Source organism: Eretmochelys imbricata, chromosome 19, assembly GCF_965152235.1.
Source record: "Eretmochelys imbricata isolate rEreImb1 chromosome 19, rEreImb1.hap1, whole genome shotgun sequence".
In the NCBI taxonomy this organism is placed as follows: Eukaryota; Metazoa; Chordata; order Testudines; family Cheloniidae; genus Eretmochelys; species Eretmochelys imbricata.
Window position 1 is genome coordinate 11,251,955 of NC_135590.1, and position 25,141 is coordinate 11,277,095.

General features: G+C 53.5%; 1 protein-coding gene across 1 annotated transcript; it reads left to right on the forward strand.

The window, feature by feature from the left end:
- The first annotated feature begins 377 nt into the window (after nucleotides 1-377).
- Nucleotides 378-25,141, forward strand: SESN2 (sestrin 2). Its single transcript, XM_077837834.1, has 10 exons — nucleotides 378-823; nucleotides 13,215-13,280; nucleotides 16,126-16,323; nucleotides 17,229-17,411; nucleotides 17,922-18,134; nucleotides 19,115-19,265; nucleotides 19,759-19,877; nucleotides 20,580-20,770; nucleotides 21,232-21,376; nucleotides 21,970-25,141. Exons 1-10 carry the CDS (start codon nucleotides 734-736, stop codon nucleotides 22,054-22,056), a joined length of 1,443 nt encoding a protein of 480 aa, XP_077693960.1. The 5' UTR covers nucleotides 378-733; the 3' UTR covers nucleotides 22,057-25,141.

Sequence of the window (25,141 nt, forward strand, 5' to 3'; positions counted from 1 at the left end):
CTGTTCCTCTCTAACCTTCTCTCATCCACTCCAACCCTCCCCCCAAGGAGGATCAAGTTTTATCTCAGGATATTCCTCCAAAGAAAATTAAGAAATCCCGTGGTGAGGGCGGCACTAATCCGATGCGTGTCTTTGTTGCATTCAAATTGCCGTGTTCAGCCCTCGCTAACAGCCTGCAAAATTTGCCCCCACTTCTCTTCCAAGGAGATCGGCTCCGCACCAAAGTAGTAAACAGCGATTGAAACTCGCATTCCCAAAATCCCAAGCGGCTAGGTCCTTTCCTATTGGAGGAGAAGTTTAGGGGGCTGAGTCATGGCTCTGGAGGAGGCTCCTCCTCCTGTGAGGTGATTGGGCCCGTGGGCCGCCGCTGGCTGCAGTTCCGCCCGCCTGGAGCCGTATGAGAGAGCAGCTGGCGGGGGCCGCGGCCGAGTCGCGGGTCAGTGCTCCGCGCGGTCGCGCGGGTTCTGCGCGGCTGGTTGGCTTGCTGAGCCCTGGGGCGCTCTAGAACGCGGATGCGCCCGGACGTTCCAGAGCCCTGCGGCGTTCGGACGTTCGGCCATAGAACCCCGGGACCGCGACCAGCTGCGGTGACGCTGACGCCTCCAGGGGCTGCCCGATCCGCTATGCACCTTCAGCCTCCGGACAGATAACGCGATCCCGGGACCGAGCGCTGGCGCGGACGTCGCAGCACGGCTCCCCCGTCCCCCCGAGTGCCGCCACCCCAGACAGCACCATGATTGTTGCCGGCTCCGATGGCTGCGGCTGCACGGGCATCAAGGGCTATTTACCCTGCGAGCAATGTGGTGATTTGAGGACTAAACAGGTAATGGAAGAGGGAATACCCCGGTGGGTGGTGTTGTTTTTTCCGGGAAGGGTCTTTGCTCATTTTCCAGTCTCCTCCTCTCCTCTGCTGTCCCGGTCTGTAATTTAGGAGCTGTTTACTTTTCCAATCTTAATGATTTGGGGAGGGATGCGCTCCAGATCCAGCCTGGTTGCGTAAGGGATTCTGTAACATTTTTGACATGGCATAGTACGTTTTACCCCAGTTGCATCAGGCGGTGGACTGGGGGCGCAACAGGGGCGTGAGGCTGGCATACCAGTGACGAATATGGGCGCACTACCTGGGGTGGTGAATCCCAGATCCGATGGGCAAACAGCTTTGCAGTGTCTTGCATGTGTAGTGAGCTGAGGTCTCTCTCTCTCTCTGTGCCTCTTTGGAGACAAATCAAAGTTTCCATTTGACTTGCTGTTTGGCGAAGAGGGCGCAAGTACAGACATGTCCCAAACGGTGGGCCAGTCATCCCCCGAAGGGGTTAACCAAGAAGTCTCAGGTTAGGAGGGTGTGGGGATGGGTGGCTAGCTAATGTGGCAGCAGATCAGGGGGCTGAGACCACTTTTAAGAATTACTCTTACTGACTTCTAGGAGAACAGCCCCTTCTAAAGTTGACAGATTAAGTAGAAGCAGAATTAAAAAGTAACTAACTAACTATACCTTCCCTTCCCAAAGGAGTTTTCCCAACCCCAGTTCCATCTTTTATTATTTTATTTTTATTGTTTTGAATTTCCTGGCTTTAATACATCTGGGTCACTTTGAAAAGCCTGGCAGGGCTCATTAAGATTTTCTTTAGCTTCCAGCCTTCACTCCAGTTTAAGAAAAGGATCCCCCCTTCCCCCATCTTTTCCCCTCCTTCAGCGATGTGAAGGAGATGAGTCTGCTCCCCTGGGTTACAGAAACCTCCTTTGACTCTAAACTGCTAAATTCTAAATCGTCATTCTCAACCTCCTTTGGGTTCAAAATGGCCCTTTCATAATATTTACCCACTTGGCTCTTGGGCAGGGAATTGTATTGCCTTAAGGCACAGCTGCCATCTTCAGTACCCATATTCAGTGGGGCCCAAGTGCATGCAGAGCCCTCCGAATGCACTTAGCTCTCTTTTGCTAACGCGGTGGGACCACCTGTTTGGAATTGTGCAAAGAGGTGCTCCCAAGAAGTTAAAATATGGCTTGCCCCTTGCAGGGTGCTGAGGACAATACAGTAACTAAAAGCTTTCTTGAGGAGGGGGCGGGGTTGCGTTTGAGGGCCCTGAGACACTTCCGTGGATTAAAAGGCCACCCGCTCTCAGTTGTCTGAGGAGAGAAGTGAATTAAAATAATCTTTTGTTTCAGGGGAAATAAACGTGGGGAAGAGGCAGGTGCAGATAAGAAGGGCAAATAGAATAGAACAGGGTTATTGGGCCCTGTGCAGTTTCTGTACTTGTTTTTTGTGCCCTCTTAACTATGTGGCCCCATCTGGGCACCTTGGGGACTTGGTAGTTAGTTTGAGGCAAACTCTGCGTGCGGTAACTGATAGCCTAAAAAAATGACAGAAGCTGGGAGGGGAAACCGAGGCATAGAAAGGGGTAGAGGTTTAACCAAAGCTGCACAGCAGGTTGGTGCCAGAGCAGATGACACAATACCCACGTTTCCCAAGTGCCAGTCCAGTGATTCTTGGCACACTGCTTTTATCATTCTTGTCTCGCTAGTAAGGTCTAGTAGTTACATAGAGAGACCTTGGTTATTTCCAGGCACTGTGCTTGTTTCTGAAGATGGCAGAATTGAATCCTCTTGTGAACAGAACTTCATTGTGCAGAAAACGTTTGTGTCTCATGTAGACCTGGATGGGGGTGGGCAAGAATACAAGCTGTCTCTTCCCTCACCTCTGCTAGGGAGTATTCAAAATAGATTTTCATTTATGGAGGAGCTTGGAATTTGGCGCTAGTCCACAAATGGGTTTGGGACTTGGGAGTGGTATAGAGAAGCAATCACTGTGTCAGATCCTGAAGTGCTGTGAATACTAGTATTTGGTGCTTCCAAGGCTTTATTATTAATCATGTTAATTGTGCAGTGCCCATTGTGCTAGGCGCTGTTCAAAGTAGCAGACAGTCCTTGTCCTGAAGCATTTACAATGTAAATATACTAGACAGACCCAGGGTGGGGAAAGAGGTAGAACACCCAAGAGGAGTGAACAATGTCATGGCAGCAAATTGTATGTTAATTCCATAGTTTTTGTTTTTAAGGTAGATTAGGTAGGATGGGATGAGCTAAGTGGAAAGAAAAATGAAGAGGGAGGGGACATTAATGGAAAAGGGGATGGGGTCAGGGGTTGCAAAGTGCTTTAGGAACACTAGAGAGACAAGGTGGGTGAGGTAATATCTTTCACTGGACCAACTTCTGTTGGTGAGAGAGACAAGCTTTCAAGCTCATACAGAGCTCTCTTTCAGGTCTGGGAAAGGTACTCCCAGTGTCACAGCTAGATGCAAGATGGAACAGATTGTTTAGCACAAGTAGTTTGCGCATATTGTAAGGGACCATTCAATTTAGAGTGGTCCATTAACACCTCTGCGGTCATAGGAGAACAGAGTGGGTTACAGATTGTTGTAATAAGCCATAAATCCAGTGTTTACCATGAATGGTTCCTTAGAATATGTGCTAACTACTTACACTAAACAATCTGTTCGGTCTTGCATTTAGCTGTGACATTTGGAATAGCTTTCCCAGACCAGAAGAAGAGCTGAATGGCTTGAAAGCTCTCACCAACAGAAGTTGGTCCTGTAAAAGATATTATCTCACCCAGCTGGTCTGTGTAATATCCTGGAACCCACAAGGCTACAACTATACTACGGAGGGGTTCTCAAACTGGGGGTCATGACCCCTCAAGGGGTCGTGAGGGTATTACATGGGGGACAGCCTCCAACCCCAAATGCCACTCCACCTCCAGCATTTATAATAGTGTTAAATATAAAAAATGTGTGTTTTTAATTTATACGGGGGGGGGGTCACACTCATAGGCTTGCTGTGTGAAAGGGGTCACCAGTGCAAAGGTTTGAGAACCACTGATTCTTCCCACAGACATCCCTGCAAGGTATTACCCTTTTCTACAGATATTGGGGGGGGGGAATCAGAGGCACTGTGGCTATCCTGATTTCCCGCAAGACTGCAAAGCAAGCTGGTGACAGAGGTGGGAATGGAACCCAGGATTCTGTATGTTCAGGCATGTGGTTTAATTACTAGAGGATGCTTCATCTTAACAACACTAATGCAACTCTGAATCTGCCAGCCCCATGGGTGGCCCATCACATCCCTTCTCCTCTAGAGGTTAGTATCTTCCTCGCCTTAAGGCCAGTGCACCAGCATCAGAGCTGTTCAAAACTGTGGGAATTTCAAAGCTTCAGCAAAAACCTTGCCAAGTTTTCTGTCTTTCAACCAAATACATTGCGGGCTGAAATCTTTTGAATTTCAGAATGTTGACAATTTAAATGGAGGGGGGGAAAAACCTATTTTACAAAAAATAGGGACACTTTCTCCTGGACATTTTTGCTATTTCCCCTCCTCTTCCCCTGCCCCCACATCAATCAACTCTACTCCAGACATAGGGGGATTGGGGCTCCCACTCAGAAGCTGTGGAGTTTTGTCCCCAAATTAATACACTGTAGCTTTTAAGTAATAATGTAGAGTCCTAGAAAGGGAATGCAGTTGGAAACCACTGTACAGCAGTGAAGAACCTACATCAAAAAATTTATCCCACATGGTTAGGGTGCAAGATAGGAAAAGCTGTATAAGAATGTTTAAATAATGAATATATAACAATGAATCTGTTAATGTAACACTGATCTCTGCAGGTTAGGATCAGAACTGCTTAGCTGTCTGTCTTAGGCCATGTACTGCTACCCCCAAAAGAGATGCCCTTTCATCTCAACTGTTAAGGATAGGAGGGGCTGAGTTCTGTGCTTCCTCAAATACGGTGAAGCCATCCTTATATTGGGACTAATATGTGATAGTGTAGAATTTCATGATCTGCACTTTTAGAGCACCTTTCATTTTGAGAATTCATGGACAGGAACTAGGCTGCCCCAATATGCTGGCATAGTGGGCACAGGTTCTGTAGGGTTTCCCTTCACCCACCCTGGAGATGCAGTCACCTCTGGGTTGGAACACAGCCGTGTGCACGCTGACCTTAGGTAGTGGTTCAGGCCTACAACGGAAGAATACTGTAACCAGTTGAAATGGCAGGTGGGGAATTTTTAGGGAGGCGGAGTGCAATGACCAGAGCAGGGATACAGCAAGGACACTTTTAGTGAAGGGGTGAGGAAGTGTCAAGAGATTGTCTAATGTTCCATCCGATTCATCACTATGTCTGAGGCTAGGTCTACCGCTGACTTCGGTATAACTTACATCGCTCAGGGGTGTGAATAAGCCCCTCTCCCCGACCGACATAAGGTACACCCACCTAAGCACTGATTTGGATGGGAGAGCTCACCCGCCAACACCGGTACCACCTCTCACAGAGGTGGATTTATTATGCCAACGGGAGAGCTCCCTCCTGTCAGCATAGAGTGTCTTCACCAGGGGTGGTGCAGCTGCGCGGATGTAGATTAGCCCTGACTTTCCTATCACTGCTCCCTCCTCTCCAGATTCCCATCAGGATCCCTTTTTTTCTTTTTGTATAAACAGAGCCATAGATAATAAACTGGTTTCCTGGCCCTGGCAGTAATTCTGTTTGCTTAATCTTTTGGTGTCCTTCTCAGGCATGCTCTTTGCCAATACCTCGCTAAGCTTGGCATCACTTGGCACCAGAGTTCCCACCCCCCGTCAGACCATTAGCTCTTGTTGCTGGGTGTTCTGTCTCCAGGAGCACCAATCCCAGATCTTTCAGTTGAGGAAGGGACTCCTCTGTGCTCCCAAGTGGTTAAAGCACAGGGCTCTCTGGAAATCAAGAGGCCTGGCATAAGCTGTTCTTGTGGCCTCCGGCAAATCAGGACGGTGGCTCCACATCTCAGCTTCCCCTTTTGTCGAACAGGGGTAATGCAGTAGAGGATGGTGTGAGGATTAACTGGCCAAAGGGAACCATAATGCACCACATTATTAATAAACACATGAAACTAACAAATAGCCATGTTCAGCGTGTCTGAACAATGGCTACAATGCAGCATTACAGGTGACTAGTAAAGGGTGGGTGCCAGCAGTGGGGGGGGGGGGAGAATTGTGCTAACATCACTGGTGGAAGGTAGTTTAAAATAAGTACAGCTGATGATCTGTTGGTCCTTCAAGGTATTTTGTTTCATGCCATCAGAATGTTCTCCTTTTGAAGAGCCATCTGGCACCTCTGACTGGGTGTTAACACCTCCTAGGGTGAAACATGCAGGGTGAATTGCATCACAGGAAACCTGCTTGTTTGTTTGTAACACCAAGCAGCCAGACGCAGAGGCAGCCTTGTAAATAGGGAAGGAAGAAGGGACAGGTAGTCCAGAGGGGAACTGCTGCTGAAGGGGAGATCAGGACTGAACTAGGGGTCTGCGAAGAGGGGTCTGGTGGAGGAGAGGGTGAATTGGGTAGTCTGGCTGGCTGGGCCGTAGAAGATAGGTGGGAATATGATAAAGGTGATTTTGGACGATGGGGTCTTAGGTTTTCCTTTGCTGCTTAACCTCCTAGGACAGGTTGGTCATCAATGAGTGAGCCAAAGTGTATTTAGTGGGATGCTTCTTGGAGGTGGGGTCACTGGAGCCGATCTCCCTGTATATAAAGGCTTTTGACCTATGGCTGAGGAGTACATCCAGAGCAGATTGCTCCTGGGCCCTTGGCAGGGGAAAAGGGGGTGCACAGAGTGTCTCTGGTGGACCCTTGGGTGATTACAGAGAGGATTAATCCTTCCTCAGGGTGTCTCTTTTTCCTTCCCCTTCCCTTTTTGCCTGAGCGAGTTGGTTTTGGGGATCATGCTGGGAAGGACAGGGGCTTGCTGTGTGTTTCTGTTTTTTGCTGGGATTTTCCATGGGAACCTTGGGGATCAGGTGCCCAAGTCCCACTGGAATTCAGTGGGATTTGGAGGCCTAACTCCCTTGGTTGCCTCTGACTAGCCCAGTTGTTGTCCTTTGGACCAATACAGACGCTGATCACCGCCTCTTCCCCCATTGCCCTTCTTAACTTGTCTGTCTCCAGCAGCTGATGTCCAACTAGTGGTGCTCCAGGCATTCAGAAAGCTGCCAGCATTGAGTGAGACATGCCAGCCTGACCGTGTAACTTCCTGTGTCTCAAGGAAGTGCTGTAATTGGATTGGCATGATCGCTTTGCTGCAAACATGAGCTCCTGCCAGACTCCTCTTTGGGCATTTGGCAACCCATACCCTGGAATGTACAGGTGTAAACCTGGCCTCCTTGGATTCTTGAAGAAGAACCAGGATTGGCAGAGATCACTAAGTGGCATCTGTTTCCCTGTGGGCACATTGCATCAGTTAAAATAATAATAATAATAAAAAAAAAAAGTCCCAGGATCATCAGCCAGAATAAGCCTATTAGCCAGGCTGGGCAGGGATGGTGTCCCTAGCCTCTGTTTGCCAGAAGCTAGGAATGGGTGACAGGAGATGGATCACGCGATGATTACCTGTTCTGTTCATTCCCCCTGGGGCACCTGGCACTGGCCACTGTCAGTAGACAGGTTTCAGAGTAACAGCCGTGTTAGTCTGTATTCGCAAAAAGAAAAGGAGTACTTGTGGCACCTCAGAGACTAACCAATTTATTTGAGCATGAGCTTTCGTGAGCTACAGCTCACTTCATCGGATGCATACTGTGGAAACTGCAGAAGACATTATATACACAGAGACCATGAAACAATACCTCCTCCCACCCCACTCTCCTGCTGGTAATAGCTTATCTAAAGTGATCATCAAGTGATACTGGGCTAGATGGACCTTTGGTCTGACCCAGTATGGCCGTTCTTATGTTCTAATTTCCCAAAACTATTCAGTCATATACAGGCCACGTTGGATCAGAACTGTGCTAACTGCAACCACCTTGCACCTGCTTGTTGCTACCAGGATTTGTTTCCATGACCAAAGTGGACAGGTTTTTTTTTTGTTGTTTTTCTTTTTTTTAAAAAACTAGTCTGCAGAGGACATCTGTCCATGAGAAATATCTAATGCACCTATCACTGGGGTATGTAGCTATTGATCAACAAAAGATCAGAAGAGGTATTGAGGGGTTTGTAGATAGTTGAGAAATGGATACAATAGGTTCTTCCTGCAATCAGATGATTGGAGAGGAGTTATGGGTAGGGTACTTCACGCGTATACGCTGTTAAAATAAACCATGGCTGGCTGATCTGTTTGAGGATGTGGGGCACATCAGAACTAAGGCCTCAGTTTCAGTGAAGCACTTTGAGCATGCACTTAACTTTAAGTCCCCGAGCAGTCCTTGGAAATCAACTGGTCTATTAACCTGTGTAAAATTCTGCATGGGATTACGTACTTTGCTGAATTTGGGAAAAGGGAAATAAGGGATAACTTAAGGACTTGTTTGCACTGAGACTTTTGCACCGGTGTAACTGGCCAGGTTGCACTAGACTCGTGTGACTTATACTGGGGTGGCTTATGCTGTTACAGCTTACACCAGTGCAAAAATCCCCATTATCAGACCATCCCTTGGAGGAAATGGTGTAGGAAAAGTCTAAAGAAGTTCTGAAAGGTCTGAAGAATGGTAAATGAGCTTGCAGGTGAGCTGGAGGAACTGAGTGTAATAAACTTCAGCAGAAATTGGGTTAGTACATGGAAAGACATTTAAATTGACGGAAACACACAATTGAATGATAAACATGAAGGGATGGAAAATAATCATACTTTGCTCTTCAGTAGTGCTTTTCATCAATAGTTCTTGAAATGCTTTACAAAGGTCAGTGTCATTATCCCCATTTTACAGATGGGGAAACTGAGGCACAGAACCATGAAGTAACTTTCCCAAGGGCGCCCAGTGGGACTGTGGCAGAGCCCTCTTGGGCCACTCAGTCTGCCTCCCAAACAGGTTCAAGCCCTTCATGAGAACCTGTGTTTCCTCTAGAAATAAACACAACGCTGGCCAAGGTGTGCTTGGGAGCAACCCTCTGCTCTTTGGAGGTCAGGAGAGACTCTTGCTGATTGGCATTTGCAGTAATGGGGTTTATTGCCCAGGGTGTGTTTGCACCCTTGCTTCGTTCTGCTCGCTTTGTCTAAAGGTGCCTGACTTGGGTGGTGTGTGGCTAATGGTTTTTTCTGCGTGCAGTTTTCCTTAGAAATATCAGGGTTGACTGGTTGCTGCAGGGCTGGGTGGGTGCATGTGTGTTTGGTAGGAGAGGAGTTTTGTGAACTATCCCCTTGAGAGAAGGGGCAGGGATGTTGAATCTTTAACAGGCAACCTTTTTCCCATTGGGCACTGGAGTTACCCAGTGGTGGGGCTTCCCACTTACCTACGCTCTCTCCTCACAGTTTAATCATTTTGAATAAAATCTTTTCCTCTGCTCCCATGTCACAAGGGACTGAAAGCTGCGGAACTCCATGAGTTCTTTGGTCCCCGTAGAACCTCGAGGGTAGACGAGAGGTGAATTTCCAATGTGCAAAAAATGAGCAGGATTTTTTCTCTTCCAGCGTGTCCATTATAAAGGGGGGGCGGGCAAGTCCAGTTTCCCTCCCTTCCACCATCCCCTACATGTCTGCAGGTCTCTTTTAAAGCTATTTCTAGCTATCCCAAGTCCCTGTGTGATGTGGCCCTTTGCCCCTCCAGTCCATACCCTTGTTTTTAATCCTAGAGTCTGCTAGGCAAGATTGCTGCCCGCAGCAGGTAACGTCACTATGAACTTTAGTAACCCGGGTAGGCTGGGATGACAGCCTGGTGTGATTGGCTGACTTGAATGTCTGGTGACAACCAGCAACCTGGTCAATTAGGTGTCACAATGTGGGCTAGTTCTCTCTTGGACTGGCCTATCTGCTTCCTCCTCTAGATGCTCTATGCCTGCTGTTGTCATTGGACTTTGCTGTGAGCCTGCCCTGAATCCCTCTGAGCTGTTACTTGTGCATCTGCGAGGGGTGAGGGAAGGCAAAGCTTAGCCTGCAAAAGCACCATGCATGTGCCTCTCGGCAAGGGCTTGGCTTGGGCCCATCCTGTGCAGTGTCCGCTCGCAGTCCGCCTGTGTCTGGAGGTGGAAGCTGATGAACCCTTTCATTCTGTCTCCCCCAAAGGCAACAAGTCCCATCTCCTCAGGGGGCTGTAGGAAGGCAGATGGGGGTGACTTTACCATGGAGCGGATCAGTTCCATGCTAGGTGATATGCAGACTTCTGGTACAAGATGGTTCCCTCCTCAGGGAACTTCCGGTCAAAGTTTGGGTTTAAAGAAAAATGCTTTGCTCTGTTGGTTAAGGCTCGGGGAATGAGGAGTTTGTGGACAGTCTCTTCACTGATCAGTTCCCCATCTGTGAAATACTCCCCATCTCATGCAGATAATAATGCTCCCTTTCCTCCATCCTCTGTTAGATTGTGAGCACTTTGGGGTAGGGGCTGCCTCTCACCTGGTCTGTAGCTCATAGCAAAATGGAGCTCTGGTTTCAGCTGGTACCTCTAGGCGCTGTTGTGATCTAAGCCATGCATTTCCCCCTAGGCTTTGAAAATTGGTACACGAATAAGATGCTGTTTGTGTGAAAGAGAAATGAGCAAGTCTATTTCACTCCGTTCCGCCAGTGAAACTACAAAAGAGAGAAGCATCGGGACAAAAGTACCATAGAGCAGAGCAGTGGGGTGGGAGGAGGTATTGTTTCATATTCTCTGTGTATATATAAAGTCTGCTGCAGTTTCCACGGTATGCATCCGATGCTGTGAGCTGTAGCTCACGAAAGCTCATGCTCAAATAAATTGGTTAGTCTCTAAGGTGCCACAAGTCCTCCTTTTCTTTTTGCGAATACAGACTAACACGGCTGCTACTCTGAAACCTGTCATAGAGCAGAGAGTGAGTCAGCGTGTGTACGAGTGAGGCAGCTTTAAATGAGCCCTCCTCCTTGACATCTCTAGTTCTTTGCTTCTCCCTCACCCTTTCCCAATGCCCTCACTCTCCTCCAGCTTCAGGAAATTGCCTTTTAAATTTTAAATCCCCTCCCAACTGCAGCTGGCCCACTGTCATGGTGAGTTCAACCCAGTGGCACAAGTGGCTGCAACAAGGTGGAGCTTTACACCAAATGGAGAAGTTTGTGGCTTAATTCTGGAGCGACTACACCAAGCCTTTGGAATGGCTCTATGCAGCAAGGTGGGGACAGTCACCCTGTCTGCCCGAGATGTAGATGGGATGTGTTCCCCTTGTTAGAGATCCTTGAACCACAGTTTCAGATCTCAGGGTCTTTGCCCTCCCAAGGAAAAAAGAAACAATTGGGTTCAGTGCAGTTTACTGTTTGTGGGAAGAGGCTGAACCGGAGTTTGTCTGTTTGAAATCGGTGCTTAAAGATCTTTGCAAAAGTTAAAGGGCATTGCCCAAGAGTTCTTGCTTGAGGCTTGTTTGTTCTCCCTTTCTTCCCCGTGCTCTGTGTGGCATACTGTCCTCCACCTCAGAAGTGGCTGCATTTTAGGGATGGTGTCTGTGTAGTGTGAGTCACTCCTTGTGGAGTGATTCCAGTAATGCCACTAAAGCGGTGGGATGCAGCCACTAGGCACTGAACTGCCCGTCCTGATCCTGCTCACAAACACCTACCCCTCTCACACATACCCCTAGAGGGCAACGGCAGCAGTCACCGGAGCATTAACCATGTGTACAGCTGGAGGAATCCGCTCCTGAAAAGCAGCGTTAGGGACTGAGAAGCATTTGTTTGGAATACACTGGTGTCCCCAGTGCAGCTATGCATCCCCCCCCTCCCCCTGCCAAAGCATTAGCACCCTGTGGTGCTAAATACCTTAATTTACCTAAAGCATCCCCAGCTACGGCAGCTGATGCCTGTAACCATTCAAAGCTAGCTGCTGCCTGGGGTTGTCTGTGAGGGCCCTGTGGCTTTGGAGTTTGCTTCCTCTTAGTCCAAAATGGCCTTAGGGTGACCTTCAGGGCATTAGGGTGGGAAACTTGGGCTTCTGCATTGCTTGGCTTGTAGTCATTGGCTGTTTCACTCTAACTGCTCTGCACTTACGTTTGGGGGGATTAATTTTCTGGTATGTTCCTTGTTCTGTTGGTCGAGGGCTCCTAGCACATTTGGATGAGGACTCTATTCATGTGCATTCGGAGCTCACACCCAAACCCCTAACGACTGCAAGCTAAACCCCGTTACCTCTGGATCCCCTTCACAAATAGCTCCCCCTCCTGCAAGCTGCTTCTAACCTGATCCTCCAGACGACTTAAACCACCCTCGCTTTCACTGAGCGAGACCCGCTTCCCTCAGCCCCTGGCCCACGTAATTCAGAAGCAACGTACATGTTTTCTCCCTGCTTGTCGGCAAAGATTGATGGTGGGATCTGGGCCTGGCAAGTTTCACTATCAGTGGCAAGTGCCAAACCTGAGTGGTGGTCTGACCCCTCGTGCCGGGTCGCAGTACCATCCGCTGCCAGCCCAGACACGAGCAGTTCTGTGGGAGCTTTTGAACCCACGTTAAAGCCATCTATGCTATCACGTCTCAGTGCCTTGATTTCCCTCCCCTCATCCCCTGCAGGGTGCTCCAGGTAACCTAAGACCCAACACGGCATAAATAATTAAAATCACTGGACGATTCAAGTGAGCAAAGTGCATCTTGTAATGCCATTCTGCTCTTTTCATTTGTGTATTCATGGGTTCAATAACTCAGCACTGAACTGGCTGCTACAGTATAATCTTCCACCTTTAGATTCCCTTCTGTGTATCCTGAAAGTCGGGGGAGCGGGGAAAAAAGCCCTCTAGTTCACTGAAAGGTGAAATGCAATCGAAGCTGTCCTGATGTCAGGCTAGCTCCGTGAAGCAAACTTTCTGTGTAACAGAGTCAGGTTATTTCATCAGGCAGCACAAGTGGCCGTTACACCAGCCCTGCTAGGGGATATCTCCTGAAGTGTTTCTATCAATCTTCCACCTCCCGGCCAGAGGCATCATGTGGGCGTGTGGCTGGTAAATTGCAGCATCCCTGCTGGGGCAGCTGGCTCACGTGGAGGTATGCCTGATGCAAACCCACTTGGAGGATTGCTGCAGGCTTGTTTGGAGGAGGGTGCACAGAAAGAGCAGCTCTGGATACCTCATCAGACAAGTCCCCAAAGTAGCCAGGTAACTGCATGAGTCCTTTCCCATCCCACTGCCTTCACCTAGGAGGGAGGTGCCAACTCTGATTTGTCCCCCCTCTGGAGGGAAGGCAAGCAGCTCTCACCCTGGCAGGATTGGGACGTCCCCGGTTTCTTTCAGCGCCACACTGGGCAAGGTCTTAAAGTCGATTCCTTTTTTTTCTTTCCTAGGACAGAAGAATAAAAATCCCCCGGCAGCTGGGAAGAGGCCCAAGTTCCTTCATCCCCGTGGAAGAGGTAGGATATGGGGGCTTAAAGCAAATTGATTTCTCTCTGAGGCTCCTGGGGGCAAATGTGTTCCCCACTCTTCTGGGCTGGGGCCGCAGGGGAGACTGGAGATCTGATTTCCAGCCCCTGCTTGCCAGGGTGTGAGAGCTCTGGAGGAAGTGATCTGTTTGACTGCTTAGTGCGTGGGAGTGGTGGGGTATCTGTTTGATCCACCTGGGCCCCCCAACCAGCTGAGCAGCGTGAAAGAGGGTTGGGAAGGAGTCTGTCCTTGTGGATCAGTGCCGGTGGGGATACCTGGCTGTACAATAGATTGGAATGGGAGCCGTTTGGGGGGAGGTGGTATAAGATTCCCCTTAATTCGCTTTCTGACCACCCCTCCCACCACGGCCAGTCGCTCTCCAGCACGTGGGATGGTGAGAGTCAGGGAGGGGTGGTGGGGAAGCAGCAAAGCACAGCCCTGGTGCATGGCACGAGAGGGCCCCCTGTGACAGCAAACCCCGGGCAGGCCGGGAGGGAGAGGTTCTTGCTTGCCACCTGCATGGGTCTAAAGGTCTGGCTGTCTGCTGAGAGCAGAAGAGTATGGGCCCCTGTGACCTCTGGCTCTCAGCAGGCTTCCCGGGGCTTCTCCAAAAAGATGGAGACCTGCCTAGGCTCCTGTGCCGGGGAAGAAAGATTTCTTCTGCAATCCCTCCACCCCCGCCCCCCATGTGGGGAGGCACAGGAGGGGGGATCTTTGTGCTGCTTCCACTGGACGTTTCTGACCATCTAGTGGCTGGGCAGGGGTCTGAGTTATGACCCAGATTTCTCTCTCAGCCTCCCCCGCATTCGCTGCTCCACTGTGCCTTGTGTAGAAACAGGGCTGTCCCCCTTGATCCCCAGATGGCAGGCACAGCTAGGTGTCGCTCCAGTCAGGTCACTTTCTTCCCAGTTGGGGAATGGGGGGCTTGTCGATATCCTCTAGGTCAGGGGTTTTCAACCTTTTTCTTTCGGAGGCTCCCCCGAACATGTTATAAAAACTCCACAGCCCACCTGTGCCACAACTGGTTTTCTGCATATAAAAGCCAGGCTGGTGTTAGGGGGCCCCATGCCACAGCGGCCCCCACAAAGCGACATTGCTCAGGCTTCAGCCCCACGTGGTGAGGCTCAGGGCCCCGGGCTTCAGCCCCACGTGGTGGGGCTTCGGCTTTCTGCCCTAGGCCCCAGCGAGTCTAACGCTGGCCCTGCTTGGAGGCCCCCCTGAAACCTGCTCAAGACCCCCTCGGGGGCCCCAGACCCCTGGTTGAGAACTACTGCTCTAGGCAAAGAGTGTTCCCTAGGTGTGCTCGCAGGCCCTTCGGAAGAGCTGAGCGCTTGCTTCCCGTGGCTCCGTGCAGCAAGAGAGGGGCTTTCCAGATCACCCTGCTGCATCGTTGCTTCATTTGTCCAGCGACCTTCACCATGCTGCTCTCAAACAATGAGCTAATTGCAGCCCAGCTTGTTCTTGCCCCTCCAATTGCATCAGCCGCCTTTCTAGCCCAAGGTGGGGGCCAAAGGAGGGTGATTAAACAACTCCTGATCTCCCTGCTTTGAGACCCAGAACTGCTCTGGTTCTGATGCCCTCTGGGCAGGGAGCCACCTCCTCCTGATTCAACACTGGCCCCGCTGCAGCTTCCAGCAGGCCTGTCAAGCCCTGGCTGGCCTATCGCTATGTTCCCGGGCTATGTTCCCGGGCTGGCTGCACGGACGGTTTCTTCTACCACTGACGTCAGGGTGCAGAGCTGGGCACCCGCTACTCCTTATCAGGGCTCTCTTGTTGTTGTAACCCATTGTAACCCGGCCTGCCGTGTGCTGGGGGGTGTGGCGGGGGAGGAGCCGGCATGCGGAAGGTGGGTTGAACAAACAGATGTGTTGCATCAGCTGGCAGGGCGCCAGGCCTGCTGCAAGAAACAGATCGAGCCCTTCTCGAGCTGGGTTTCTATTGGTTCCTCCCCAAAGCCCTGGGGAGCCCTGAGAGGTGGGGCAGTCCCGCTGTTAACGCAGCCAGTGCTGACAGCCCTAGGAAGATGAGACTGGTTCGCTGCTTGTTGCCTGTAGGTGCTGCGGACTGCAGAGAGGAGAGCTGGGCAATAGGCTTGCTCCAGGGCACACAGCGTGGGTGGCTGAGCTTGGCACTTCCTGGGGCCTGGCTCTGCCCTCGGACTCTGCCTGCCTTTGGCTATTGTTAGTCCATGTTTGTATTGCACCTAGGAACCTCAGCCCTGGACCATGCCTCCATTACACTAAGTGCGGTACAAACACCCCAAGAAAGTCCGTGCCCGAGGGAGCTTGCAATAAAAGGGTATTAGTTCCTCCCGGCTTTATAGGGTCTCTTCCCAGCACTGCTACGGCTGACTTGGCAGGACTCGAGGCAAGTAGCTTACCCTCTTGTCTAATATGGGATGACTGGTCCTGACCTCCTGGGGGGCTTTGTGGCCTGATGGTTGTAACGTGCCTCTAGGTCTGTAGATAAAAGGAGCTGCCAATGCAATCCCTAGCGCTCTGTAAGAACTAAGTGATGTTACTGTGTGCCGAGCATCGTTCTCCATGCTTGTTACTGAAAAGCCCCAAAACAAAGCCATTGTTCCCTGAAGCCCAGACCTCCTGAACTCCTGCCCCCGCCGCTGTGGGGCAGCTGGAGGGTTAGGGGGCAATCAGTCGAAATGACCCTGATGCAAGCAGTGCCCTCTGGGGACGGGCCTGGACAGTTAGCTGGGAAGCTTGTGCTGTTAGCATTTGGGTCGGGGCAGTTGCCTGTCTGACCCGCATCGTGTCCCACGATAAATGGGGCTGGGATCCTCCTGGGGCAGCTGGATTCTCAGCATCTTTCTCCCCGCAGATCCTGCAGGAGGGCATGGAGAGGGCCCAGCGGCAGCTCTTCATTGAGGCGTTGGTCTCCATGGGCAGGGTGGATAACATCACCATGGTGATGGGGCTGCACCCGGAGTACCTGGCCAGCTTCTGGAAGACCCAGTACCTGCTGCTGCACCTGGATGGGCCCCTGCCTTACCACAAACGCCACTACATCGCCATCATGGTAAGTGCCTGGCGGGAGGCAGGCCCTCGGGTCCTGTGGGCCAGGGCACTGCAGGGAGGGATGGGAACAGGTGAGTATCTGAATGCCTGTAGGAGAACAGTTCATGGTGCTTTAGGGGGTGGAATTGGGAGCAGGGGGGTAGAACGGAGCAGAAGTAAATCTGGAGATGCATATCCAGAGCAACTTGCTAAGCAGGAGACGGATTGGGCCCCGGCTAGGGTCTCCTTGGGGTGGGGAAAGAGACCAGAGGAAGCATCAGAACTGCCCTGGCTTGAGTCCATGTGAAGACTCCACTGTCCAAAGCACTCGCGCGCCGTTCCCAAATCCCTGAAATTCCAGATTCCATTTTCCCTGCAGCCCCGTCACATTGCTAAAGGCCTCTCCATAGTAACAGATACACCTACCTGGAGCAGCCCCCGCTCAGGACAACGCTGTTGGGGATCTTCCTAATCTGATCTGCCTGCCCTTTTCTGTCCTGCCGTGAGCATTCATATTGTTAACGGTGTTGGTGTGCAAAGTATTGTGGGCATCCGAGTTGGCACCCAATGAAAAGAATGCGGCAGCTCGTATCGCTGCGCTGTCCTTTCAGCTCTCGGCAGATGCCCCCGGGTCAGTTACACTTGAATCCCATATGGAAGGTTTTCTTTATAACCAGAGCAGCTAGAGACCAACTTTTCCTCTCATTAAAAAGATTACTGAGAAGCTGGAGAACAACTGAGGTCTGTCTGTGTCTTCCCCCCAATCCATCCCACATCCCAGGCTTGGGGACATGCGGCCCTGGAGACTCTGCAGAAGGGAAATGCCCTGGGCCGACCTGGGTCGGGGGAGAACCGGCTGGATGATGTGCTCTCTCCCATCTCAAATGTCCTTATCATAGTCGCTGTCTCCTCTGCCCTCACCCCTAGGCAGCGGCCAGGCACCAGTGTTCCTACCTGGTTGGCTTCCACGTGGCAGAGTTCCTGAAGGTGGGTGGGACCCCAGACTGGCTCCAAGGCCTGCACTGTGCCCCCCAGAAACTGAGGAACCTCAACGAAATCAACAAGATCCTAGCTCACCGGCCCTGGCTTATCACCAAGGAGCACATAGAGGTGAGTGCCCGGGGAGAGGAGCTCTGGTGTGTGCCCAGCAATAAGCAACCTGGGGGAGGGCTGCTTTTCACTGCTGGGCCACAGAAAAGGGGGAAGAGGGGAAAGGGCAGCTTGGTGTCGCGCTTGTACCTGGGATGTGCTGTCCTGAAATGAAGGATGCAGAGTGCTGGGGGAGAGGGGCCTATGGCTCTGGACTCTCCTTCAGCTGAGCGAGCTGCTGCATTTCCTGGCTCATAGGGAGGGAGGGCAGGAATGGGGAGGGCGCACCACCCTTCTGAAGGCCCTTCCAGTTGCTCTCCTTCCTCCTCCCCCTGGTGATTCTGCGACCAGCCGGCGGAGAGGTGCTGACCCAGGCATGGGGGGCGAGGACACAAGGGGGGCTGAGGGTCTGCAGTGGTCTGTGCCCTGCTCCCCTCTATCAGCCCTGCACTGGGTCTGTCGGGGGATATACTCGCCGCATGCGTCCCCTCTGGGGAAGAGCTGACCGGGGAATGTGCATGCGTGTTTCAGGCCCTCCTGAAGACGGGTGAGAACAGCTGGTCCCTGGCAGAGCTCATTCAGGCCCTGGTGCTCCTCACACACTACCACTCGCTCGCCTCCTTCGTATTTGGCTGTGGCATCAACCTGGAGACGGACCAGGATGGGGGGCACGCCTTCCAGCCGCCTTCGCCACGCAGCTGCGACAGCAGCCCCGCCTCTGAGGATGGCGCAAGCGGCTCCAGTGTAAGTCGGGGACCTCGTGCGTCCCTCCTGTCTGTGCAGAGCTGGTGTCTGGTAGAGCCGTCCCCCCAGCCGCGGCAGAGCTGGGATGGGGGTTGCGGAACACTAGGGGTTAGGGAAGGGGTTTCCTGCTGCCGCGTGGTGGTCCCGTCATGGGGTGGATGGGTTAGGAGCTCGGCCAGTCAGCTACCAGTCATTCCATGTGCTGGTCACGGCAGTTAGTTCCAGAGCCTGGTGCGAACGACTACCAGGGAGGGGGTTACATCTGCAGCCCTGCAAATCCTTCCCCAACCAAACCCCAGGAGAGAAGGGGCACCCCAATTCCTGCTGTGATTGCAGCAGGCTAAATCCCAAGCTGGCTCTAACCCAGCTGCGGTGCCTGCCCTGCTGATGTGGCTTCCTTGCGGCCTCTCTTACAGCCCCAGAGAGGAGCATCTGAGGGCTGCCATCCACCGTGTCCTCCTCACAGTGTAAGGGTGGATTGGGAGTGGGGCTTAGTGAGAAGATGGAGACGTGGCTGGAACCTTTTTCACTGCAGCTATTCGGAGTGGTTCAGCAACCCATAAGCAGCATGGGGAGGCAAACCATACATTAGAGCAGCCCTGGGACTGCTCTAAGTGACACTGGAGGTGTAAAGGTGACTTGCCCCTTCCCTTGGGCTGTGCCTTCTCTGCAGTCCCTCCTTAGGGATGTAGCACAGAATCTAGCCCACAATAGGTAGAGAGGCACAGGGCCCTGGGTCGCATCTGAGTAGTGTTGGGCACAGTGCCAGCTTGGCATAACACCGTAAGGATGAACGAAGCCCCAGCAAACATCCCATTGCCAGCAGCCGATTGCGCTGGATAACAGGCATGTGGTCCCGCCAAGGGCTCGTCTCTGCACCTACATAAAGAGGGTGTTTTGTCCTTGGAATGAAGTTGGGTGCATCCCTCTCCCAACCGCCGTTGGTACTGACTCTGCCCGCTCTCTCTCTCCGTGTCCAGGGCAAAGATGCCATGCAGGAGGTGGAGGTGCTGATGGAGAGGATGAAGCTGCTTCAGGAGTGCCAGCTGGAGGAGGAGGGGGTCACGCAGGAGGAGATGGAAACCCGCTTCGAGCTGGAGAAGACGGAGAGTTTGCTTGTGGCCCCCTCGGGTGAGGAGGGAGGATGCGCCTGGCAAGGGGCAGAGGCACATGTCCCAGCCAGGTCCAAAGGTTTTCAGTGGCTCTTCTGCATTGGCCATAGTCTGTCACTGGCTTAGTCTGGTGGGGTAGGAAGGACAAGGCCTCTCCGCCACAGTGCTGCTGCGTGATGCTCAAATGCTGTCGGGGGGAGGCAAGGAATCCTTCCTGGCGGGGCTGCCAGCAGCTCCCTCCACGCTGGCTCTGCTCCCTGTGCTGGGCACAGCAATAGCCTGTCACGGATTCCTGCTGTCAGATGTAATTATCTCATGGGTAATTGGTGTACAGTGCGGTCCGAGCTAATTGCACCTCGCATTAGGGCAGATCATGGCAGTGGGTTTGCTCTGCAGAGGACTGTGCCGATGACTCAAAGCTCAGGAGTAACATGGGAGGTGGCTCTGGGTTGTCTTTGCCACGGGGCCTCGATAGGCACTAACGTCTCTGTGGGCTTTTGTTTTCCATCCAGTTGACATTGCTGAGCACGCTCTGCCTCCCAGCGTCCTGTGCTTCGTGGAGGATCCCGAGTTTGGATACAAGGATTTCACTAGGAAAGGAGAGCAGGCCCCACCCACCTTCCGAGCTCAGGTACCTTCTGTGGGCTGCACGCTGGGGCTCCCCGATACAGCCGCCCAGCGGCCACGGGAAGAGGAGTGGTGCGGAGCGAGTGTATCGGGGTGACTGCACGCACTTGTCTTGCTCTTGGCCATTCCAGCCCCTCTGTCTCCCTCCTGTGGCTGAACCAGGGGCCTGGCCACCTCTGCTGCTGCGGCTCCTCCCTGCAGGTGAGGCACAGTGGGTGCAGAGCAGAGGTGTTCCCCAGGGTGACGGAGCCGGAGCACTGAGCAGGCAGCAAAAGGAAAGTGACTTGCGATGGGTGCCCAGTGCCCGGGGCTGGGGCAGAGTAAAGCAGTGACGCAGCCGACCGGGGCATGCTCTGATTCTCTTGCCTCCTGGGTCTGCAGGGCTGCCGAGCTCTCTCCCCTACAGCCAGACGTGTGGTGTGCAACGTCCGAGCGGGGCAGGAGCAGCAGGACCATCTGATCGCGTTGAGGGCTGTGGGGCCATACTTGGGGCTGGCAACTGTCTGTGGGCCTGGCTCTGTGTTGCCATCACCAGCCGGTCCCTTTCCGGGGAGCTGTGTCCTATGCTTCAGGCTCCTGTTTTCTCAGGAGGCCTGACCCCAAGTCCACGGAGAGGCTCCCACTCCTGTGGACGGGGTACTGGGCCAGGCCCTTCGCTCCCCTCAGGGGTTTTGGAGCCTCTGTCCCAGCATCCTTCTCCTTGCAGGATTACACCTGGGAAGACCATGGCTACTCGCTGATTAACCGCCTGTACCCCGACATGGGGCAGCTGCTGGACGAGAAGTTCCAGGTTGTCTATAACCTGACCTATAACACCATTGCCATGCACAGGGGGGTGGACACCACCATGCTCCGCAGAGCCATCTGGAATTACATTCACTGTGTCTTCGGCATCAGGTAGGTAACTGGGGACCCGCTGAGCCCACAGTGCCCTGGCCCTCAGACACACCCACTTCTCCCCTCTCCCTCTTTCCCTGGTTGCCCCAGGCCAGGAGTCTAGAGTCTCCAGCTCAGCTATTATTGGAGGGTCCCTGGGAACGGGCTCTGGGGCCTGGTTCGAATCCAGCCAATGGGCAGCTGTGACCAAAGCCTTGCCCATCTGCAGTAAGCTGGTGGTCTTTGTCCAGTTACTCTGGGCACAGCTGCGTGTGGACGGCCTGCCTGGGATCACCTCGCTCACAGGCCCTGTCCCTGCAGTTTGGGATGGAGACCCATTGTGATTGGGAGGGCAGCGGGGAGGGGAGCAGAGGTGCCAGGGATGCCGGAGGGGGAGGGAAGGAAGGCAGGAGGAGCTGGGCTGAGGCCCTATGGCCCTGGTCTCCCCTGAGGGTAAAGGGGATTCTCCCCTCCCCTCCTAGATATGATGACTATGACTACGGGGAGGTGAACCAGCTCCTGGAGCGCAGCTTGAAAGTCTACATCAAAACCGTGGCCTGCTACCCAGAGAAAGCCACCAAGCGGATGTACACCCACTTCTGGAGACACTTCAAGCACTCCGAGAAGGTGCGTCCCCTCCCCTCCCCGGCGTGGGGGCAGCCCTGGCGCCAGGAGCAGGGCTAGGCACTGAGGTGGCCCCCTTGTATAACGAGGGGAGTGACTGAGGCAAAGCCGAGCAGCTTGTCACAGCCACGCTGGTCCCAGCCAGGGCCAGCGCTAGGCAATTGCTTAGGGCCCCGAGCAGCTCGGGAGGGCTGTTAATTATTAATGTTGGCGGGGGGGACCCTGAAACTATTCCTGCTTGGAGCCCCCAGTGGGCTAGCACCAGTGCTGGTCCAGGCCCCTGTGCTCATCCTGCCCTCCCTGTTGTGGCACTGGTGGGGTGGGGGGTCCCTGCTGGAAGATCTCCCCAGATCCTAGCAGTGATCCCTCTGCCCAGTCCAGTGCTCAGCCTGTGGCTTTGCGGGAAGCTGTGCGGGGAGAACCCAGAATGCACCACGACCATTGTGCGGCCGCGCACTGTGGGGAGAGGGGATCCTCCTTCTCTGCAGCCATCCGTTTGCTGTCCCAGGCTCTCCCCAGCCCTGGCAGGAAGTGGAGGCGGCAGGCCGCATCGTCGCCGCGCCTCGCCTCCTGAGCACCCTCTCCCTCCGTTCCAGGTACACGTGAACCTGCTTCTGCTAGAGGCGCGGAGGCAGGCGGCCCTGCTGTATGCTCTGAGAGCCATCACCCGCTACATGACCTGACAGTGCTGCGCTCCCCACGCCCTGCCAGGCCGCGCCTCGCCGCGCGGGACGGGGGAGTCTGACTTCACCGACGGGGGTTTGGGATCCGTCGGGAAATACTCTGGGCCCCTGGAGCGAAGGGCTGGGGGGCTCCTCCCCCCTCTCTCCCCGGGGCCAGTAAACACCAAACTGCTCAGCCCCTTCCCTGTGTAATGAAGAACCATCTCCGCCATGCCCAGTGTTCCCACGGACACTGCCTGGCAGGAGCCATCCTGCGCCCTCCCTGTGGGGACTGTCAGCCGGGCTCCACATCAGGACTCTTGCTGCTGCCTTGAAGCAGACGTGCCTTTATAGTGTTTAGCGTGTCACGAAATCAGACTGAGCTCCCTCCCTCCCTCGCTGGCGGCTGCTACCCCCTCTGTGCCGTGCATGACCGTCCTGAGGCCGGTGACCAGTGCAGTGGGCAGCAGAGAACTGAGCTGCCGTGCCTGGGGCCAGGGCGCTGCTGAGGGGAAGGGCCTTGCCTTGTACCAAGGAGATCTCTGCCGGCAGGCTTACCTGGCTACCAGGAACGTGCGTCTCTCTCTCTTCTCCCTGCCCCCATGGCCCAGCGTGACCTCTCCGCGTGTGTTGCCATAAGACTGGGAGCAGTCCTGCCGGGCACCAGCCATCTCGCACGGGGGCCAGTGGGGAGAGCCAAGGGCACAAATTCAGCCAGCCTCATGCTGCTGCCACGGCCACCACACTACGTGTCGTCTTGGCCGAGTGCCCACTGTTCCTGCTCTCCAGAGCTCTGCTCCATGGAACGCCTCTGGGCTGTGGATGGAGGGAGATCAGGGCACGGGTGGGATGCCCCTGTCTGTGTGGCTGTTCTGCCCAGCGCCTGCCTCCAAGGGCCGGCAGGCACTTGTCCTGGCAGGGTAACCTGAAGCCCACACCCTCATGCACAGTGCTCAGCCCTGCAGACGCCCCGGTCAGGCCGTGCGGTGGGGTGTGAGCCTCTCCGCCCTGGCAGGAGAGTTTGGGCCAGAAGCTCCTGCTGTCAGGGCCTGCGGGAGAGCCCCCATGGCTGTGATCCCCTGCATTGCTGAGCCCCCCCTGAGGAAGAGGCCACAGGAGCACCCACAGGTGTCTCCAGTTCAGGGCTTGGAAGTGCCCAGTAGAAGCAGGTCTTGCCCGGGGCAGAGGGGGACAGGCTGCAGCAACCTGGATGCCCCCTGGGCGAGTTTGTCTGGCACGTATCCTGTGCCCTCATGGTCCATGGCATGTGCAGCTCTGGCTCCCTTTCCTCTGCTTGGTGGGGGGGACATGGGGTCTGTGCTGTGTGTGCAGAGAGCTAAACAGGGTGACACCCCCCCCCCACGGAATGTGCGTCTCTCCCGCTCCTAGCACCAGGCTGCCCTAGCAACCCACAGAGGTTCGAAACTGAAGGAAACTTGGAGGCTGCTCTCTCCACCTCTTGCTACTTGTACCTGGCTTCGTCCTGAAACCAGCCTCATCCTCTCGCCCCACCCGCCTCCGTCCCCTCTCCTGAGTGTCCCACGTTTCAGCCCCCGCATTACCTACGTCCCTCCCACGTCGGGCACCCCCTCCTCTGTCCCGCTGAAATAGCCCTTGCTCTGAGGTCTAGGAAGCAGGCGGTGTCTGTGATGTAGGTGGGGAGCATACACTGTGACGCTTTCTGAACAAGGCCTTTTTCTTTGTGCCCATCGTTTTGGGTCTGCTTTGCACACAGTGTCCTGTGTCTGTTCTTGGTAGGTCGAGAGGGCCTGAGGGTAAATTCACCCCATAGCACTGCTTAGGCCCCAGTGGGGCCTATGTCCCACTTACCACCCTTTGTTCTGAAGCAGAACATAAGTGGTACATCAGCCTAATACTAGAAACCCTGCACATAGGTGAATTTCCCTCCTCTTGCCAAAGACAGAGGGACCATTTGCCTCTTGCATGCAGCCATCCTGGATGGACTCCGCTCCACTTTGGACTCCACACCGGCACCAGCCATTCGTTGCAGGAGTCAAACTGGGTGGGGATTTTCAGGGTCTCTCTTAATTGCTGTCAATATTTTGATTAGCTAGAAACACAAACCAAATTAGCCTGACTTGATGGCCACTGTAAGAGACTGCAAAGAGGGCAAATGCTTCTGGGGTGATGTCCACTTAGAACCAGGCATAGAGGAATTGAAACTTTTGACCCGGGGGAAGATCTTCTCTGGTCACTTTTTTTTTTTTTTTTGGAAAGCATTACATGGTACAGGATATAGCGTGTGTGTTACATGCTGCATTGTAAAGCAAGGACTATGTACACGCACTCGGGATACAGTGCTTGTGTATAATATATACACTCCATTGTAAAGCAAGGTTTGTGTACAGACAGGCTGGGCTATATGTGTATTTTTACACACACACACACTCCTTGCTCTTGCAATGCAGTGTTGTGCGTGTCTCCTTTTTTCTGTCTAGAGCCAATCTCTTTTCACAAACGTGGGGCCTTGTAGCTACCGCTCTCCCCACGGCAGCATTGCACGGTCTGGCAGCTGATGCACTGTGAACTCAAAAGATGGTTGGCGCTGTTTATGAGGTGGGCTGCCCCTGCTCCTTCAAGCCAGCTTCTCTTTCCCACGCTGGCGTGCGAAGTGAAATGCTCTTGCCCTGCTGGCAGGTTTGCACAGGGTAAGGTCTGGACAGCAGTCTCCGTTCGTGTTTGTGAAGTTGGCCGGTCCCGTATGCCGGTAGGGAGGGACATGAGACTGTTCTGTGTGTGACTTTGGGGGGTGGGGGGAAGGGGGAAGCAAATGTCTGTAGCTTTATCCAGATGTGCCACAGCATTTCACACTCGTGCAGGTCACTGTGAAATGCCCACTGTCAGCGCTTTGCCGGTCGACAGCCGTTCCCTCCTTCCCACTCTTGCTTTCCCTGGAGTGACTAGTTTGTGGAACTGACAGGCCCGCCTGTCGCCGCAGTGAAGGACTGGTCGCTGAACCGTAATTCTGTGTAAGTTATTGGTTTTTTGGATGTGTTTCTTCCCAAGTGGGTGTGAAAATGCTGATTGTTGTGACTTTGTTGCCAAATCTGTGTTGATGAGAAATAAAGTTGACTTTTTTTCCAAA